This window comes from Phasianus colchicus, chromosome 1 (assembly GCF_987193195.1).
Source record: "Phasianus colchicus chromosome 1, bPhaCol1.hap1.1, whole genome shotgun sequence".
Taxonomy (NCBI): Eukaryota; Metazoa; Chordata; class Aves; order Galliformes; family Phasianidae; genus Phasianus; species Phasianus colchicus.
This window is the reverse complement of record NC_143436.1, coordinates 71,006,488-71,026,144: the sequence shown is the minus strand read 5'-3', so window position 1 is coordinate 71,026,144 and position 19,657 is coordinate 71,006,488. Positions and strand designations below refer to the sequence as shown.

At 41.8% G+C, this 19,657-nt stretch overlaps 1 protein-coding gene and 1 long non-coding RNA gene across 2 annotated transcripts in view; one reads left to right on the top strand and one right to left on the bottom strand.

Annotated features, from left to right (window-relative positions):
* Nucleotides 1-551: 551 nt before the first annotated feature.
* On the bottom strand, nucleotides 552-2,791 carry LOC149919713 (uncharacterized). Its single transcript, XR_016469630.1, has 3 exons — nucleotides 2,322-2,791; nucleotides 1,355-1,444; nucleotides 552-895 (listed from the first exon to the last, which is right to left on the bottom strand). It is a non-coding gene; the product is annotated as an uncharacterized LOC149919713 (long non-coding RNA).
* A 109-nt stretch (nucleotides 2,792-2,900) lies between these two features.
* The window catches only part of PHF21B (PHD finger protein 21B), a 68,468-nt gene continuing 51,711 nt past the window's right edge, over nucleotides 2,901-19,657 (top strand). Inside the window, exon 1 of the mRNA XM_031597236.2 lies at nucleotides 2,901-3,073. Within this exon, the coding sequence (XP_031453096.2) occupies nucleotides 2,948-3,073 (126 nt within the window). The 5' untranslated portion in view covers nucleotides 2,901-2,947. The remainder of the gene's footprint in view (nucleotides 3,074-19,657) is intronic.

The window sequence follows — 19,657 nt, the reverse complement described above, 5'->3', positions numbered from 1 at the left end:
TAAATTTGGAATGCGGGTTGTATGGAAGATTTCTTCTCATATGGTAGCCTTTGTGCTGACCAATGCATCTTTATCAATGCCTTAATGGGGCCAAGGAATAAAAATGATCATTATAAAGAAAACAGCGTAAGATCTCTTCTCCTACTTGTCCAATCTGACTAAAAGGGGCTTTTCTGAACTTCTGGAAGGCATATTTTCAGAAGATTTTAAAATGAGATACAGAAGAGGCTTTGCAGCTGCATTTCATCAAATAGATGATCTTTCTGTAACTCTTTTGAAAACAAAATTGGAAGACCCGATCTGTTGCCCATGCTTTCATAGGCAGTTTCTAAAATGTACAGTTATTTAAATAAGATCTGCATCATATGGTTCCCTGTGGAGGTGACTGGCACAGACTGATTGGTCCTTTCAAGCTCATCGCAGGGACAGAACTCTTTCAGGATTTTCTTTATTTTCTTCAAAATGCTCCAAAACCTAAATAGGTTTTGGAATGGTCAACATTAAAAGTATTTAATATTCATCTCAAGCTAGATCTTAAAACAAGCAGAAGCCCTTATTTCCTCCACTTTTTTTGTTGTTGTGCACAAATAGACACTTCTGTCAGTTTATTGGGAAAAAGTTGACACATCACGTGCAAAGATGTGCAAAAATAGTTCACAGTTAATGCATGTAGGGAGAACAGCAGGAAAAGGACGGATGGTAGATCGAGTAGTGAATTATTCTTTTTTTCTTTCAAAATTTCTGCTTTGGTACTTCTCATGATGCTTTCCTATTACATTCTGTCAGGAAAGCGATAACCAACCCCATACTTATTTACTTGCTTGTCCACTGAGCTAGCACAAATTGTGTATCTTTTGGGATCATGGAGTTTTGTTTCCTTGGATGTTTTCTGCTTCTGGGAGAAAAAAAAAAAAAGAAAAAAAGAAGTAGTAAAGTTGTATTAATGCCTGTAGGATATTATGCAGTAGAAATTTTATTGAAATGAAAATATGAATTCAGTGCAGTATGACCAGGCATTTGTTGTAAGTTTTTCACTCATTCAGTAATTAAACATTCACATTTCTGGGGACAAATATTAAAATACACTTTAGTAATACAAGAATTTCTCCATTATAGTGAATGGTTTTACTATTCACATAAGAAGAAATCTTGGGCCACTGCTGTCAACAGCAAAATTCTGATGGTACACAGCAGAGCTGGGATTGCACTCTTAGACTAACTCCATTGGCTTCCAGATAATGGGTTTACATCACTGGAACCAAGGGCAGTGTTTTTCTTCCATCTGTGAGCCTTTAGCGATGTGTACATGACATAAATCACAACAAAAACATAACCACAAAACTGAAATATTAACCTGAGAGCTTAGCATTGGCGCTGCAGATTCGTGAGGCGCTGTGCAGGGAAGTTCTCAGTAGGTGGGATGAGGCACACAGCAGTGCTGCACCTGTAACAACACACCACTCACATGGAAACAGATAAAGACTTTTATAGAATTTTGTCATAAGCAACGTTTCCCACGTACCAGTGGAGTAGTAGAGGAAACAAACATGAAAACAAAAGTAAGCAAAATTTAAAATGATTTATGTGAAGCCACCACAATCAGTAGAATAATGCTGATATATTAAAAGGAAGATCAGTGTTCCTTTACATTAAAATATGAAGCAGGTATCTGCAATAATGCAATTTCATATAAACATACTGACAGTCCCCAGAGCAAGCATATTAGACCATTGGACTTTTATAACATGTAACGAGTTTAAAGACAAGGAGGCAGGAACTTCTGTAAAAGTCAGTTTGGAACTACAGGGCTTCTGCATTATTCCCAGAAGTGTTGTTTTCAGTCGTGATTCTGAAAGGAACAGAGCATGTCTGTGACTTGATATCTGCCAGTATACACAGTGTATTTAAAACAGGCTACAAACAAAACTCTGACTGGCATTGCTGGTACAGCAGCAACCCTAGAAATGTGGGGAGCCCTCCTGAAAGGCTGCACACACATTAGATTCAGCCTCTAACCGACAGCACTGTGAAGTGCATAAAGTCAAACATCGGCAGAGGTCTTCACAGGACTTACCTTTACTGCAACTCTAGAAGAAATGAGATGCTTAGTACTTCTGAGTATCAGATGAGGCTGGGAACAGTCTATATCTGTACCCAGCCTATCTAAAACAGCATTCCTAAGAACAGCTCCTGAGATCACTCCAAGTGCAACAGCTCCATAAAGACTTTGTTTTTCTGAATCGAGCACAAACACGGACACGTATGGTGCAGCCCCTCCACACGGCTGCACAGACCTCCGACACAGCCCTTAGGTACCATACCTGGGTGCTACGGGTGAGGGCAGCTGCTCTGCTGTGATCTCAGAGCTGTGAAGAGAAACAGCGAGACTGAGAGTTAGGATGGATGCTCTGGGGAAGAGGTAGCTTGAAAGACCTGAAAGGAAGAAGAAAAAAAAAAAATAATAATAATAACAAAAGTAGTTTAAAGGTAAGAAAACATGACTCGCAAGTAAAAGCAAGGTGAAAGAACGAGCACTCAGCGAGTGGAGTGAGGCAATGGGTGAGAGAGGCAGGCGGAGTTGAGAAGCGGTGCTCCGGGAGTCTGAAAAGCCGCGTTTTGCTGTTTCGCACGCACAGCGCAGCACCACGAGCCCCGCGCTGCGGGCTGGGCAGCGTGAGGACCGCAGCGGCGAGGCTGCGGGCTGGAGCGCGGCGGGCCATGGGGTGACGACGCTCCTCTCTCTGCTTCCCTCCCGCAGAAGCTGGCGGTGCGGAGCTGCCCCGCCGCCGTGCTGGTGGGCGGCGGCTCCGGCGGCAGCGCCAAGCCCGGCGGCGTCCCGGCGCTCCTCAAGGCACCCGGCGGCGGCGGCGGCGGCGGCGGGAGCCCCGGCGGCGGCCCCGCGCAGAGCCTGGCCATCTCCGTCGTGCCGGCCAAGGCGCCCATCGCGATGGTGACGGCGCATCTGAACGGCGGGCTGGGCGGCGGTGGCGGCGGCGAGCCCCCGCAGAGCGCGCCCATCAACCTGCAGACCACGGGCGCACGCCGCCCGCCCGAGCTCGGCGCCCGCGCCCAGGTAACGGCGGAGGGCGGGCGGGGCGGGCCGCGGGGTGGGGCGGGCCGGGAGGCGGGCGGGGCCGGGTCGGACCGGACCGGGGGGGCGCCGGTGTGGGAGGTGGGGGGAGAGCGGCGGGAAGGGATCGCTGGCTGCGGTCAGCACGCCGTCGCAGTGGGGGTTCGGGGGTGTGCTGTGCTGAGAGAGGGAAGTGGTGCTGACGGAGTTAAAAGGGATGTGTGAAACTTTATACAGTTTAGAATGTGGTTGCTAACGTTGGGGATGTAATGTCTTTCCTACTTTTTGCACGTAGAGGCAGTGGTGACGTGCTTTTTGCATCCCAGTGCCTCTCCGCGAGCTCAGGATGTGAGTCCATGATCATAGAATGGCATGGGTTGGAAAGGACCACAACGATCATCTAGTTTCAACCCCCCTGCCATGTGCAGGGTAATCAGTCCAGAAGAACATAGGGATTGTGTGTGGCACCTGGCAAGCAATAACTGAGCTGTCCATAAGGCTGGGCTGGAACCTGCAGGACTGTTGGATACCTGGGGAGATTCTTCCTTAGTGGCAGAGTGAGGGAAGAGCTCACCTTCACACAGCTAGCAGAAGGGAAGTGCACCCAGATACTGGGGGATACAGTGCTGTCCCCCTTCTGGGAGAGCACTGCTGTCTGTGCACTTACAATGATGCAACTGTATGGGCAATTCAGCTTTGAATCTCCGCTCTGTAACCATTCTGGGTCATTTAGTTTACTGAAGGCTTGTACTTGATTAAAAAGATGGTTGAAGCTCTTCCAGTCAATCTTTCTTAGACTTTTGGAGAGTAACCATAAAAGTGGTAAGTGCATAAGTGATGAAAGTTTCAGTATTTCAGTGATCTATCATTTTATGAAAGACTTTTCCCATCACTGTTGCATTCTATAGAAAGTAAAGAATGAAAACGGGTGAAGGAAACTTGAAACACCATGCAGTGTAGTTAGGCTGAGCCATCATCTGTAGTTAGGAATAGCCATCTCACAGGGCAGATTGAAAAGCAAGCTGCAGACGTGGAACTAAAGATTTCCTAAATTAGTTAGCTGGCCTGCTGTTGAAATGCCCTTGGTGCTGTGCTTTCCATTTATCTCTTCCTCAAGGCAAATGGGTCTCACTGCTGCCATCCACCTCCCTGACACACTGTGTTTAGTTTAGTAGGGGCAGCTGGTGCAGTGGTGTTTTGCCCCAGTATTGTGTCTTTTTTCACAAAGAAGAGCTTTATTTTAAGCTGAAGCTTGTCGTTATTGAAATAGCTATGGAAACATCATCCAACATTTGGGGTTTGCCTTCATTCTGCCGGAAGAAATGCTCCAGTGTTTTTCTTTAGAAATCTCTTCACATTCCCAACTTTTCAACAACTTTAATGTTGTGGTGCAGTGTCTCTCATTATTTAGGCAATGTATGCAGAGACACGTTAATGATGCAGAGAACTACAGCGGCTTTGTTTTTTTGAGAATAGTCAGCAAGCATGGATAAAAACAATTAGAAATATTGAATTTTAAGTGTATAGAAACACAGGCTGACCTCTGTCCCTAAGCTGCCAGAGAGCTTAGTGCTGGATTGCATGTTAATTATCACTCTTGTACCCAAATTAAATTTGTTTTGCAAGGTTTCTTATTCTGGTCCAATGGCAAAAAAAAATAAAAAAAAAAATCTGTACTTTCTTCATGCTAGTATCTTGATTGTATCCCAAGTACTGGTTACAAATCAGTAGCAGTCACTCCTTAGCTACAAGCACTGCAATGTCAGATGGAAATTTCATTGCTGACATTTATCAATAAGCATTTTTTTATTTATTTGTGGCATTGTTGTGGCTCAGAAAAGTATTTTTTTTTTCTACTTCATGTATGAAGTTTGTGAGATGGAGGATAATGACAGCCTTCTGCAAACTGAGTTTAAGGTGGTAAGCTGATAGTAGTAAATTAGATTGCTGGTGTAGTGCAGCCTATCCCTCTGCATCTGCAAAGTGAGGGCAAAGGCATAAAATGTAATGAGTTTCTGAACAGTGGCTTCTGCTTGAAAGCATTTAGGGGAATCGGGATGTGCATACAGTCATCTCAAGTGATATCTACTAAAAAGAATGAAGTGCTAAATGAAACTCGATGGAAAAAACGGGGCATCAAACATGGTCAGCTAAATGCTTAACTTTTAAATGTAGATAGGATGAAATGTCAGTTTGTTAGAGAATTTTCCTTCGGACAGCTGCATGTCAGCACTTTCATTTCAGGCTGTTGTTCACCTAGCAGATTTTTAAAGTGATTTTGAAATGTCGTTGGCTGTAATTGAAACCTTATCTGCATTGAAAAAGTATCTAAATAAATCTGTGTGTAACAGATACTGGGGGATTGTTTAGATATTTATCACATCTTTTATTAGAAACAGGAAATGTTGTGATATTAACCATGATTGAAATCTGTAAGCGTCGGAAATCATGAGCTCTAGAAGCCAACGTTAGGTCTACACTTTTCCTTGGCAGCCTTTCAGTGTCAATCCCATGTATGAAGACATAACTGATAGAGCTACAGTGATGAAAGCGTGTGTGCGGGTATGTCACGAGAACAGCTCTTTATCCAGCACAGAGAAATGAAGCTTGGAGCTTCATTTGGATGAGCTGGAGCAAGTTATGCTGGCAAAAGCTGAATTCTGCTGGCATAAGCTGAATTTTGCTGGCATATGCTGCATATACGCTAGGAGTGCTTTGCCTTCAGAGAACAGCTATAGCTGCTCTGTGTAAAGATTGCCCTAGAGCTACAGAAGAGTTGTAGGATAGCACCGTTCCTGCACCTACAAAGTACTCTTACTGTAAAGAGATTTTAATATAACCTCGCAAATTACATTTTTATTGTATTTATGTGGTATTTGCTAGTTCCTATCATAGCCATCATTTCCTCTCTAAAAACAGGATGAGGTTGCTTTGCTGAAGGGCAGAGTCCCATCTGCTGTACTGGAACAACACACTGGGTAAAGAAAATGCCCCTCTGCTACCTCATCGTTCTCTTCTAAATAGCAAAACTGAGGGCCAGCAGGCATCCCAGAACCTAGTTTGGGAGAAGCAGAAAGCCTTTTGGCTGTTTGAATGCCAGTTGGATCAGCCGGCTCTTGGGAGAGCAAGCAAAGAGGGGGGAATGCAGCTGTCAGCCCTGTTTTTCTGCTTTTTGGGAGCAATAAGAAGAGAAGAAAGCCCTGGATGAGTGTATCTGTACTGGGCCATGGAGCACATAGGTACATAGCGTTGCTCTGCAGAGACAGTGATTCTCTGTCCATCAGGACTCCAAATCTGACAGCATAAAGTCTGCCTTCTATTACTTTCCATTCTTCCCTTCTCACACATGTATTCCTAGAGTCAGCTGGAGGAAAGTTTGGCAAGCTTCCACATGCACATGTGCTGCTGCATCTTGGGGCCTGTGCGTACAGGGAGGTTATTTCAAAGTAAAATACAGCACGAGGATTTATGGAGCTATAAATTCTTGGCAGGATGGTAAACTGTTCTCCACAAATGCTTCATTAACTACACAGCTCAAAGAACTTCTTGTATCCTTGTATAGACTGAGGAGGCTACATGGGTATCAATATTTGTTTTTTTTGTGGGTGTTTTTTTTTTTTCCGGAAAAAGTGGCTTTTATGTGTGTAGGAGGAAACTCATATATACTTCTTACCAATCTTTTTACTCAATTTACTAGAAAAAACTGCATTCCAGAAGTTTAAGAACATACATTTGACTGTGATGGCCATTTTTCAGAATAATTTATTTGTACAGTGATTTATTACCTTTCTCTTCTCCCATCCCATTTAATGTGCTCCACTCTGCTTTCAGTAAAAATGCTTCCTTCATAATTGGAAATCCACCTGCATGTATGACTAAGTCTTTTTGCTTTTTATTTATTATTTGTATTGCAGGAGTACTTAGAGGCTTTATTTATAGATTTATTTATCTCTAGTGGTTATGTGGCAATATATAGCTTTCTTTGATCCATGTTACCATAATTTCTGAGCATAAGCCAACTGTTAATATATTTTCCCAGTATGGAATTATTGTGACTAAGGAGCTATTATTCCACATTTTCCCAATGGAAAACTGAGAACTAAAGGATCAATTTATGCTTCATCACAAGAAAATCCCAAGGACTGTGTAGGATCAATGTGTTGGCATCCACCCTACTGAACTTTCTGTTCATTTTAAGAATGACTTAGATACATCCATATTGCACAAGGCACCCTTGGGAAGAAGAACTGTCCCATGCATCCTTGCTGCATGCTACAGCCCTTTTTTGTTCTTGACATGAGTCTGTATCCATCTGGGGATCTGTGTCCATCTGGATCCGTATCCATTGCTTCATGCAGGCAAAAATCATAGAATCATATTATATCACAAGTTGGAAGAGACCTTAAAGGATCACCACTCCTGACTCCACAGGGGACCACCCAAATTTTAAACCCTGTGTCAGAGAGCATCATTCAAATGCTTCTTGAACACTGGCAGCTCAGTGCCATGACCACTTTTGGGCAGCCTGTTCTTGGGCCTGACCAACTTTTCCTAATTCTCCCAACCTGACCCTCCCCTGACACATCTCTGTGCCATTCCGTCAGGTAGTGTCACTGTCACCAGGGAGCAGAGACCAGCGCTGCCATCTGCTCCCCTGCTCCCCTTCTGAGGAAGCTGTAGGCTGCTGTGAGGCCTTCCCTCAGACTCCATTGCTCTAGATTGAATAAACTAAGGGACCTCAACCTGTCCTCAAACTTCTTCTGTTCTAGACCCATTCTCATCTTCACAGCCCTCCTTTGGATGCTCTCTAATAATTTGATGTCCTTCTTATATTGTGGCGTCCAAACTTTCACACAGTGCTTGAGGTGAAGCTGCACCATCAGCAGAGCAGCTCCTGATTACAGGCTCCTTTTAAGTACCAGAAGTCTGCAATAAGGTCTTCCCGGAGCCTTCTCTTCTCCAGACTGAATAAGCTCAGCTCCCTCAGCCTGTTTTTGTAGGAGAGGTGCTCCAGCCCTCTTAGCATTTTCATGGCCCTCCTCTGGACCTGCTGTAACAGTTCCACATTTTTATTGTGCTGGGGGCCTCACACTTGGATGCAGAACTCCAGAAAGGGCTTCATGATGGCAGAGGGAGAGGGACTATTACCTCCCTTGCCTTGCTGGCCACCTGTCTTTCAATGCAGCCCAGGTTAAGCTGGCCTTCCTAACCACAAAGACACACTTCTGGCTCATGTCCAGCTTTCTGTCCACCAAGACCCTCAAGTCCTTTTTGGCAGGACTGTTCTTAATGAGTTCTTCTCTCGGTCTGTACACATATCTGGGACTGCCCTGACCCAAGTGGCCTTGTTGAACCACATTCATTTCCCATGGGACCACTTCTCAAACTTGGCTAGGTCCTTTTGGATGATGTCCCTTCCTTTTGTCTTATTGACTGCACCCCTGACCTTGGTGTCATCAGCAAACTTTCTGAGGGTGCTCTCGATCCATCTGTCTATGTTATTGATAAACAAGTTAAAGAGCACAGCTCCCAAGACAGACTCCTGAGGGACACCGCTTATAACCAGCCTCCACCCGGACATAGAGCTGTTGACTGTAAGCCTTTGGTTGCAACCTTCCAACTAATTTTTTTTCCACTGAACAGTCCAGCTTTCAAATCTATCTCTCTCCAATTTAGAGATAAGGATGTAATAGAGGACTATGTCAAAGGCCTTTCTCAAGTCCGTTTAGATGGCATCATTTGCCCTTCTTTTGTCCACTGATGCCATTGCTCCATCATAGAAGGCAGTCAGATTGATCAGGAATATCAGCTGCCTAAGTGGGTAACAGCTAAGTTAACATCTGCCTTGTCCTAAATGTAGATTAAAGGCTTTCCTTTCATGAACCCAAGTTGACTGTGACCTATAACTGCATCATCTTTCGTATTTTTCAGGTGTTTTTCAATAACTACCAGAATGATGACTAGTGAGCACAGGGAAGGACAAAAGAAAGACCTAGATGTTCCACATAGATCTAGGCGAGGGGAAAAATGAACACTTCATAGAATCATAGAATTACTCAGGTTGGAAGGGACCTCAAGGATCATCAAGTCCAACTGCAGCCTAACTATAGTACCCTAACTCTAACAACCCTCTGCTAAATCATATCTCCAAGCACCACATCCAAACGGCTTAAACACATCCAGGGACAGTGACTCAACCACCTCTCTGGGGAGCCCATTCCAATGTTTAACCACTCTTTCTGTAAAGAAGTGTTTCCTAATGTCCAACCTAAACTTATCTTGGCACAACTTGAGGCCATTTCCCCCTCATCTTGTCACCTGTCACCAGTAAGAAGAGACCTACCCCGCTCTCACTGTAAGCACCTTTCAGGTACTGGAAGAGAATAATAAGGTCTCCCCTCAGCTGCCTCTTCCCCAGACTAAACAGCCCCAGCTCCCTCAGCCTCTCCTCATAGGGCTGATTTTCCAAGCCCTCCCCTAGCCTCGTTGCCCTTCTCTGGACCTGCTCCAGTACCTCCATGTCCTTTTTGTACTGAGGTGCCCAAAACTGAACACAGTACTCAAGGTGAGGCCTCACCAATGTCGAGTACAGGGGCAGCATGACTTCCCTAGTCCTGCTCACCACACCATTCCTGATACAAGCCAGGATGCCATTGGCCTTCTTGGCCACCAGGGCACACTGCTGGCTCGTGTTCAGCCAACTTCCATCAGAACACCAAAGTCCATTTCCTTCAGGCAGCTTTCCAGCCACACCTCCCCAAGCCTGTAGGGTTGCCTGGGGTTGTTGTTACCAAAAAGCAGGACCCGACACTTGGCCCTATTGAAACTCATGCCATTAACCTTGGCCCATCGATCCAGTCTGTCCAGGTCCCTCTGCAGTGCCCTCCTTCCCTCTGGCAGATCAACACTCCCTCCCAGCTTGGTGTCATCTGCAAACTTACTGAGGGTGCACTCAATCCCCTCATCAAGATCATCAATGAAGATGTTAAACAGGAGCGGCCCCAGTACTGAGCCTTGGGGGACACCGCTCGTGACCAGCCACCAACTAGATTCAACTCCATTGACCACGACTCTTTGGGCCTGGCCATCCAGCCAGTGCTTCACCCAGTGGAGCGTACACCCATCCAGAACATGGACAGCCAGCTTCTCCACTAGAATGTTATGGGGGACAGTGTCAAAGGCCAGGTAGACCACATCGACAGCCTGACCCTCATCCACTAAGCGGGTCACCTTGTCATAGAATGAAATCAGGTTTGTCAGACAGGATCTACGATTCATAAACCCATGCTGACTGGGCCTGATCCCCTGGTTGACCTTTAATTGGTCCACGATGGTTCCCAAGATTTTTTGTTCCATGACCTTCCCTGGCACCGAGGTGAGACTGATAGGCCTGTAACTACCAGGATCATCTTTCCGGCCCTTTTTGAAGATGGGCGTCACATTTGCCAGTCTCCAGTCTGCCGGGACATCCCCAGTTAGCCAGGACTGCCGAAAAATGATGGACAGTGGCTTGGCAACCACATCCTCCAACTCCCTCAGCACTCTAGGGTGCAATCCATCTGGTCCCATGGACTTGTAAGCATCCAGCTTTTACAGGAGGTCCAAAACTATCTCGTCATAGATCATGAATGGCTTATTCTGTTCCCCATCCCTATCTACCAGCGCAGGGAGCTGTGTTCCCAGGGAGTAACAAGTCTTACTATTAAAGACTGAAGCAAAGAAGGCATTAAGTACCTCAGCCTTATCCCTATCCTTGGTGACCAGGTTGCCCTTGGCATCCAACTTAACCGTTATGGGTTATGAACACCACAGTCATTCTGACAATCTACGTGAGGACCATGATTCTTGCTGACATCAGAATTATATAAGCTTGTCTATAATATTAAAAAGTGTAGTTACATTCCTGGAATCCATGTCTTCTAGTCTTATCATCACAATTCTTATATTTTTCTTCAAGTACGGGTTGATCAGCAACTGCTGATTTGCTTCAGTTTGTTGGGAGCTTCCTTGAGATTCATTTGTTTAGCATTGTGCTGGTCTCTGGCTGTCTGTCCTAGATGAATTGGGTAATGTTCATGTGCGGGTAACAGTTCCTACTGACTGTCCCCCGTATTATGCTGTTTTTTTTAGAATCTCCTCAAATATGAACAGGGGTTTGGTCTCCTGCCAGGAAGAAATTAGCACCCTGAGCTATCTGTTTCTGCTAGTTTATGTGGGGAACTTGGTGTGGTATTAGTATTCTATTACAAATAACAATATGTGAGAGAACTGCATAAAAAGCCTTAAAGTAAGATTTTTAACAGGCAAGCCCACCAGTGAAGTTATTATGCTGCCCTTGCCATTATGAGCTGTGAACACAGGTTCATGAAGAATTATTGTAGGTCGAGGAATTTGACATTCAGGCTAACTAGACAGAGCTAGAAGAACTTGTCAAAAGTGTCTAAGGATCAAAATCCTTCTCTGGGGTTCCAGTTCATAGAGTCCTAGAATATCCTGAGTTGAAAAGGACTCACAAGCATCACTAAGTCCAACTTCTGGCTTCATGCAGTATCACTCTAAGATCCTGAGAGCTTTGTCCAAATGCTTCTTGAACTCCAGCAAACTTGGTGCCATGTGGTGAAGGACAACCACATGGACAGGGAATTTTGCAACACGGCTTTGCTGAGAGAGTTAAGTTCTCTGAAGTATTCGCTGTACTGAATTCCACTGGCAAATCTGCTCACTGTATTTGGGCCCAAGTGTCGTGCCTCTGGTCACATGGACACCCTGATGGAGCAGAGAATTGAAAGAGAGTCTTAAATCCTGTTTACCACTTGCTTTGACTTCCTTCTTGGTCTCCATCTGTTGTAAAGCATGTCTCCTAAGAAGCATGTGATGTAAGCAGGCAAGGCAAACTTTGAGGAGGAACCAGAGTGTGGAGAGATGAAGCAACTTCTGAAGGCACACAACGGGAGAGAGTGCAAGTTCATCCATCATCATCCTGCGTTTAGTCCACTGCACCACAACTCTCAGGCTTTCATAGGGGTGTTGGACACATTGTGAATATGATTAGGACAAAGACATTGCAGTGCTTTTTCTATGGGTTCAATATCGCAAATTCAGTCTCTTTGATAGCTTTAAGGCACGTTAATGTTCAGCTTAAGGCACATCTCATCTTTTCGTAGCTCTAAAGCATTTTAATGTTCAAGATGTCTTTGTAAATGTAAAAAAGGAGAGGTGGTTCAGCCAAATTAAATTATTAATAAAAGGCTAATAATGATGGCAAATTCCAAGAATTCAAAGCCCCACACAACATCTATTGATACACATTCTGTTGTAGGGGCTTTACTAACTTCCAACTCTACCATTAGAATGTTGAAAAAAGCATGAGTTTAGGAAATTACAGAGAATTGAATTACAGAGAGAGTGTGACACATTCTGCTTGTATTTACACCATCTTAGCTGCAAGTTTACTAAGATATATAAGGAGGTACATGATTTATTCCATATTTAAATATGGGTAGCCTAAAAGCAGGATTTGGCCTTACTACTCCAATATAGACTGTGTAAAAGCTCTTTAAAATCCATATTTCTTGCTAAATAGCATAAAATTACATCCTTTCAGGTTAATTAAACTGTATTTCAATGCTGGTTGCTGTTGATGGGATATGTAAATGTCAGATTCAGAATAAGCACTTAAGCTTCCTGATTATAAATGGCTTCCTTTCAAATACCCCAGGCATATGTATGTGGTCACTATATCTAAAGTACATTAATTTCTACATTTTTCAGTCTGCAATAGGGTCAAGCACCTACCAGTGTGAAAGACTGAATAAAGACAATCAACAGCCAAGTAAAACTCTATTAGCCCCAACGTAGTATTCCTTACCTAGCCAAAAATGTCTAGGGAAGGCATTGTAGTATTCAGCAGGAAAGGATAAGCAGGAACAGACTCACACTGGCTGTCTGATTGTTTGTTTTAAGTATCTAGGAATAACCTTTCCCAGTGTATTTCTGTGGGGATCAGCAAGCAAACAACACTGCTTTAGACCAGACCAGGAAACAAAAGAAACTCCAGTTTTGGAGTGCGTCCCGTCGTTCTGTCCTCTGCAACATGCATGTCACTGAACATCCCCTCTGCAGGTTCATGTGAACAGGGATGTAGATCTGGATATCCCTCCTGCAAGTGTCTGGGAAGAGTGCCTACTGAAGAACATAAGCATGAGGAGGCAACTAAAGGTGCTTTCATTTTGTCAGTGAGTCCTGATACTGGAGAAAAGCTTGTCAGCCTATTTGTGTATCATCTAGAGCCTTATATACAGTTCTGAAGTAATTATAGAATCAACCAAAAGAGATTAGGAGAAAGGAGAGAAATGCATTTGCTTGAATGTCATGCTTTTTCCTGGAAGCTACCTTAACTTCCTAATGTTGAAAGTCTTAAAGCATAGAACTGTATAGGCAACCCTCTAATGAAAGTTTCTGTGATGTTTTTACACACTGTTACGTATCATCCAGATAAACAAAGTTCATAGTCCTCTATTCTAATGCTAAGAGTTTATAGTGCATTATTGTTTTGATGCTAATCAGAGTAATTCCCATGGAGAGTGTTGATTCACTCCAGAAAACCAAAGAATGCTCTAAAAATTGTAATACACTATAGCTATTTCGTTGTAATTGGAGGCTGTCTATGCCTCATAGAAATTACCAGGCAAGCATTCTTGAAAATGTCAGAATTTTCGAGTTAGTTCTATTTAAAATGGGGAATCAAGAATGCAAGGGGAAGGATAGAAAATTTGAGGGCTGCGTGATTCAAACTTTAAGTGCAGTTTGTAATAATGAAAGATGATCAACTTTGGGGGTGGAGAAATCATCTCTTAGGCTTTCTAAATTACAGGATGCATAAAAACATCCACTTATTCTACATGTACTACAACTTAAATAAAAGGCAGCACTTTAGGAAATGAAAGGCTTTGGAATATAGCCAAACGTCTTAGTTCTGTTTATCGTCAAAAGATGTTTTTGTTTCATAATCCATGGAGTTTGCAGGGTAGTTGAGTGATTTGCAGGAATTTGAGTGTCTGATACCAAACTAAAAACTCTATTTATCTTCTTTCAATGTTTATATTGTAAATACAAACATTATAGTATTTCCTGTTGGTGTTGTAATTGTATCAGGATTTGGCAATAGGTCAGCTGTTAATCTCATAACGTGTATCTGAGTCTATATTTAAATTAATTGGAAAACTATAGCAGAAAAGACTGCTTTTAAATTATTTTATGTATAACTGGCAGAGGAAAAGACAGAAAGAGAGAGAGCATAGATGCTGTAAATACAGAGTGCTGATGAATACTCAAGTAGTAAATAGAAATATCTTAGAAGTCATTCCTGACAGTAATAAAGGCAGCAATTTGATTTCATCTGTGGATAATAAACTGGTTTCACATTGCAATAAAAGTGGTGCTTATGTTTTATTAATATTTATTAGCACTTATTGATGTTAGGGTTTAGTTGTTATCTTTTCTTCACACCACAGCCATTTTATAAAAAAAATCAAGTTAAATTGCTACACAATAAGCAATTAAAAGTGTTAGTATATGTGTGAGAGAGAAAAATAAAATCTGTTTAAGGAGATACTGCTATACAGAAGGCCAGACCTTCACTGCCTAGGAATCTACAGAGTTGTACTCAAAGAAATGGAGTTATGTAGTTTTATAGTAGCTAGAATACTTGCTCCCTGAACGCCTATAAGCATTGTTCTGCTTTTTGTGTCATAATTATTTGTATGGGCTTCCTGTTGTTTAACTATATATTTTTGAATTCATTGCTTTGACTCTGTGCAGAGCCTGAGATTATGCTCAACATTCAGTGATCTTTTTTGTGTGACGTGTGAAGGATTGCTACCTTGAAGGATGTTGTGAGTCAGAGAGGGATCTGATCCAAATTTAACCAAATTCGTTCTTCTCTAAATTTGGAGATTAGCTGAATGGCAAGACAGATATACTTCAGTTTCCATCAGTGACAAGGACAGTGTTGGCGGATTACTGTTAACAGCTATATTGTGTATTTTTGATACTCAAATATGTGTATGTGTGGGAAAAGACTATATACTTTTATTTACCATGAGCCTGTTTCTTCCTTGGCTGCTTTTAAATCATTCGTAGGTTTGATCTTGCTTCAGTACAGATAATTCTTGTGCAGAAGGTGTTCTGTAGACTAGCATCATATTTTTTTGTGCTTCAAGTAGAAAGGTTTGCATTGGACTTGGATTTTTATCAGTATGAACTCTGAAATGTAGACACTTTTTAAGTAGGCCAGGTACCAGACAAGGTAAGAGAAGCTAAAATTGTTTTTCTTAATGTTACAATCAGGCTTCAATATCCTAATTTCAGAGAACAGGTTCAAATCTTGTCCTGCATCTGAGCATGATCCCAAGTTTAACTTACCATGTGCATAATTCGCGTCTTCAGTAGAATTAATCCTGTGCTGTAACTGAGTTTGTATTTTCCTGCTTTCCTCTGCTGAGATCTTAATCTTTTTGATTATTCTAATTCTTTGCCCAAATATTGTGCTTGGAGATTTGGCCAGTGAAAGCAAGAGCCTGTCCCCTTTGCTTTTATATAAGCTATTTAGTTAATGGGGATAACTGTTTTTAACTCAGTCAGATCCTTATTATAGACTTCTGTTTAGCCTGTTCCTTGTATTGATTTTATTAAGACTCCAGCAGCTGTCATCAAATTTGCACATACAATGTTGGATTGTGATATTACAAACAATTTGATTGCTGTGTCCCTCACTGAACCAAAGAAGACTGGCTACATTAGATAAGTTAGTTCTTTTTACTGAAGTGATTAAATTGGTAAATACTAGAAAGAGGCTGACAACTTTGATAAGATTAAAGTAACATTGTACTTCCTGTAGTTTGCTGAAGCAGCAATGATGATTTGAGGATCTTATCTGCATGTTTACCCCTTATGTGTGTAAAATGATCACACCAGTCATCCTTACTTAATTTTATGTGATACGCTTTTCTCTTTCAGGAGTGAGTTTGCCAAAATATTCAAAAAGACAGCTATTTTAACATAATAGTAATGAGAATCTGACAGAAATTTGGCAGGGATACTACAAGATATGACCAGAGAAGACTCTATGTGGTGATTAATTAGCAGTTGCTCTAATAAAATCTCACTAGCCTATTTACTGATTTCAGAGTGTTTTCTTCAGAGTGAACCATTGCATCGCTCTCTTTTCCCTGCCCTTATCTTTTCAAAATATCCAGCCAATAATCTGTAGTCTTCTGGCTTGTATAACTTCTTAACATTTGTTGTTTCATGGGATATTGGACACTACATTTGTTAGTATTGCTGGAAAAGTCCAACCTTCCTAAGAAGTACAAGCAGTTAAGAAGCTGCGGGTCTCTGCTGTATCTGTATTCTTAATGTGGCTTAAAAGCCAGAGTAAGTGGCTTTCAATGACACCACGATGTTCAGAGTGCTTATTCTTAGTTCTCGGGTCTTGAGGAGTATGAGATCAAACTGGTTCCTTGTCCAAAATTTTCCTGAATTTAGAAGTTATCATGTAGTATCACCATCAGCGTGTGTCTTGATAGGCAATCTTTTCTCATTACATACTTTAACAAGTTGTAGTTCATAAGTCTACTCAAGAAAAAAGTATGATTCAAGAAATTTTATGAGTGAAGGAGTGTGAATTTGAAATGTCTCCACTGAAGTCAAATAGAATAGTACTAGATTTGTACCAGAAATCACTCAAAAAATTTCATTGCTATATGCAAGAATACACGGCTAGCACATTTCTAACCATTTTCCTGATAGCAGTAAAATAGGCTTAGTATGTCATTAATAATTATTACATTTTCTTTGAAAAGTAACTTTTCATTAAAAGAAAAAAAAGTGTTTGTGACCTGTTCATCCTAATTTTCATGATTTTCAATTTAAAGTGTCAGGCACACAACATTCATATCTGCAAGTAGAATGTAGACCCATGTAGCACCCTTTATCAACGTTTTGCTTTTGGAGTCAACAGCATTATATAAATAAATTTTTTTTGAAACAGACAGTCAGTCTGAAAAATTAAAAGAAATAATTGGTAGTAAAGTTAGCTCCCTGGCAGTTTATGTGGATTTGAGATACCATTGTCTAATTAAAAAATAAAATAAAATTTCCCCTTTTGCTTCTGGGAATGAATATGGATTGATGTCCTGATCTTTGCGATGATCTCAGTGTGGATATACATGCAGACCTTCATTGAACTGAATCATGGTTTGTGATGGTTCATGGTGCTGCCTTTATGAAGACTACTTTATTGGCTAAGTACATAAGCTGAAAACACAGGGCTTACTTTCTCCCTTTTTATTTTTAGCAAAGAAGTTTATACTGGATCTTCAAAAATATTGCACTGCTGAAGTGAATTTAACTGTCTTGAGCTCAAAACTCAAAACTCTCATACATACAGTTTATGTATATATGCATCTATATGTATACATATTCATTCAAGTATAATTTGCCAAATCCTATTACTGTCTGTACAAATCAACATAGAAGATCAGGCTTTCTGTTTGGATCCTTGAAGGATCATCTACATTTTTAAGTGATTTCTGTAGAGTATATCACTTTCCAAAACTAAAAAATGTGCTGTATTCTGAGCATTTTCTTTTAATTAGAAGAAGGCACCTCAATAACTCTACAAAGATTTTGCACAGCTGCAATCCCAGAACTGTGGAATACCGAAGTTAAGAATTCAATAAGAACGGTAATTCAGCCGTGTTGTACTAAAGCAGTATTTCCCACTGGGTTTGTTGATGGGCAGGTGGCTCAATATTGCTGAGTAGCCTGCCTAAAAAATAAACACAGCAAGCTTATGGGATGTTATGTACATTCAGATGAACATTTCTTGGTAAAATTATTGCTTCCTTTCTTCTAACTATTTTAACAGTAAAATCATAAGATCAGTCAAATTTAAACATGCTTTAATGTGGATTTTGGGCAAAGACTTCATGTTCCTTCCCCAGGCTTATGCTAAAAGAAGCTACTTTTGGTAACAAAAAGCAGTCATACATAGCTGAGTTGATCAAATAGATTGCTTTCTTCAGGAAGGTTGGCACTATCAGGCCATTTTTCTTTTCCCCTGCTTTTGTGTTTCTTGTACCCCTTCCCCCTCCCCAGCTAGGAAACATTGCTCTTCCCCTTGCCTTTATTCTGTTGCTTTCTTCCTCACCTAATTCTACCAGCAGAAAACTTTCTTTGTGCTGTTTAGCAAGCTGAATTAGCTCTGCTATGTGTCTGACAAAAAGGACTGTGTGGCAGTGAGCAATAAGATCGTCTCAAGCTGTCACTCCCCTCGCGTTTCCAGAGTGACTGAAGAATGCATAATAAAAATCAGAGCCTGAACTGCTAAACCAGCTCTGAGCCCTTTGGGCAGAATGATGTGGAAGGCACTCTTCATTTCTCGTAGCTGATGAGAGCCTGTGTGGGCCATTCCAGCAGGCAAGGGTTCCTCAGTCAGTACAGAACAATGGTCATTTCTCCCATTATTTTTCTTCCCACCACCTTCTCATCCCAGCCTTCACATCCTGCAGTAGGGATGCAGCAGTGCCTTTGCTGCCGTGCCGCTGCTGGAGGTTTTGCTCCTGCTCAAACTAGTTTGAGAGAGTCAAGGCTCTGCTGTATGTACACTTTCCCCTTTACTGAAATATACTTTCAGAGACACTAAACAGAGAATAAGTAATCTGAAGGCATTAGTCATTCAAAACAATATCGACCTGGAAGAGTTTAGGAGTTTAACAGCAAATGCTATGAATAAGCTGTGTAACAGACTCTAGGTGTGATCGCAGCTGCAGAGCAGTGTTGTGCAGCTCAGTGAGACCATACTCATTTGTGCAGGACGTGGAGATCATTAATTGGGTTTGATTTCTGAATAAAGCTTCAAGCCACAGAACAGGTATCTTCATGTTAATGCAGTTTGCATAGCTGAACTTTTTTTTTTTAAAGAAACTTAGAGTGTGATCTAATGACTGAAGAAAAATGCTGTTTCTTTTGATAAAAATAACAGTGTCTTAAAAAAAGATACTAACCAGTAAATAAGGTGATGGAAGCTGTGTTTAAGAAGAGGTATTTGGCACAGCTCTCCATCCTCTTGTGGAAGGAGGCATGGAGCTTCTAAAGCAGGAACGTCATTAATTTCATGCAACATTCCTTTGCCAGAATACTTGTTCACAGTGTCATCAAACTGTGTTTGTGTATCCAAGGTTGCCCAGATGGGGATGTGCAGGCAGCAACAAGTAAAAACAGTTCTCTGAAAAGTCTGAATGCTGTGGGATAGCAGTAGATTAAGTGGTGCCCTGAAAAGCCTTGGAGCTGTGGTGGCAGCAGAAAATTCTACTTTCCCTCTGCTTATGCCTCTCTGATATGTCCAATTAGCTTTGCTACCACATTTGGGCTTCTTTGCTGATGAGAATGAATAACTCAGAAGCAATGAAGAATTTGGTTGCATGGTGGTGTTCACAACAGATTTGGGATTTAGAAAGGTGCCTTTTTTGGGTACAAGTTTGGTACAGGGGGGAAAGAAAAAATACTTATGTGTTTATGTCTTGC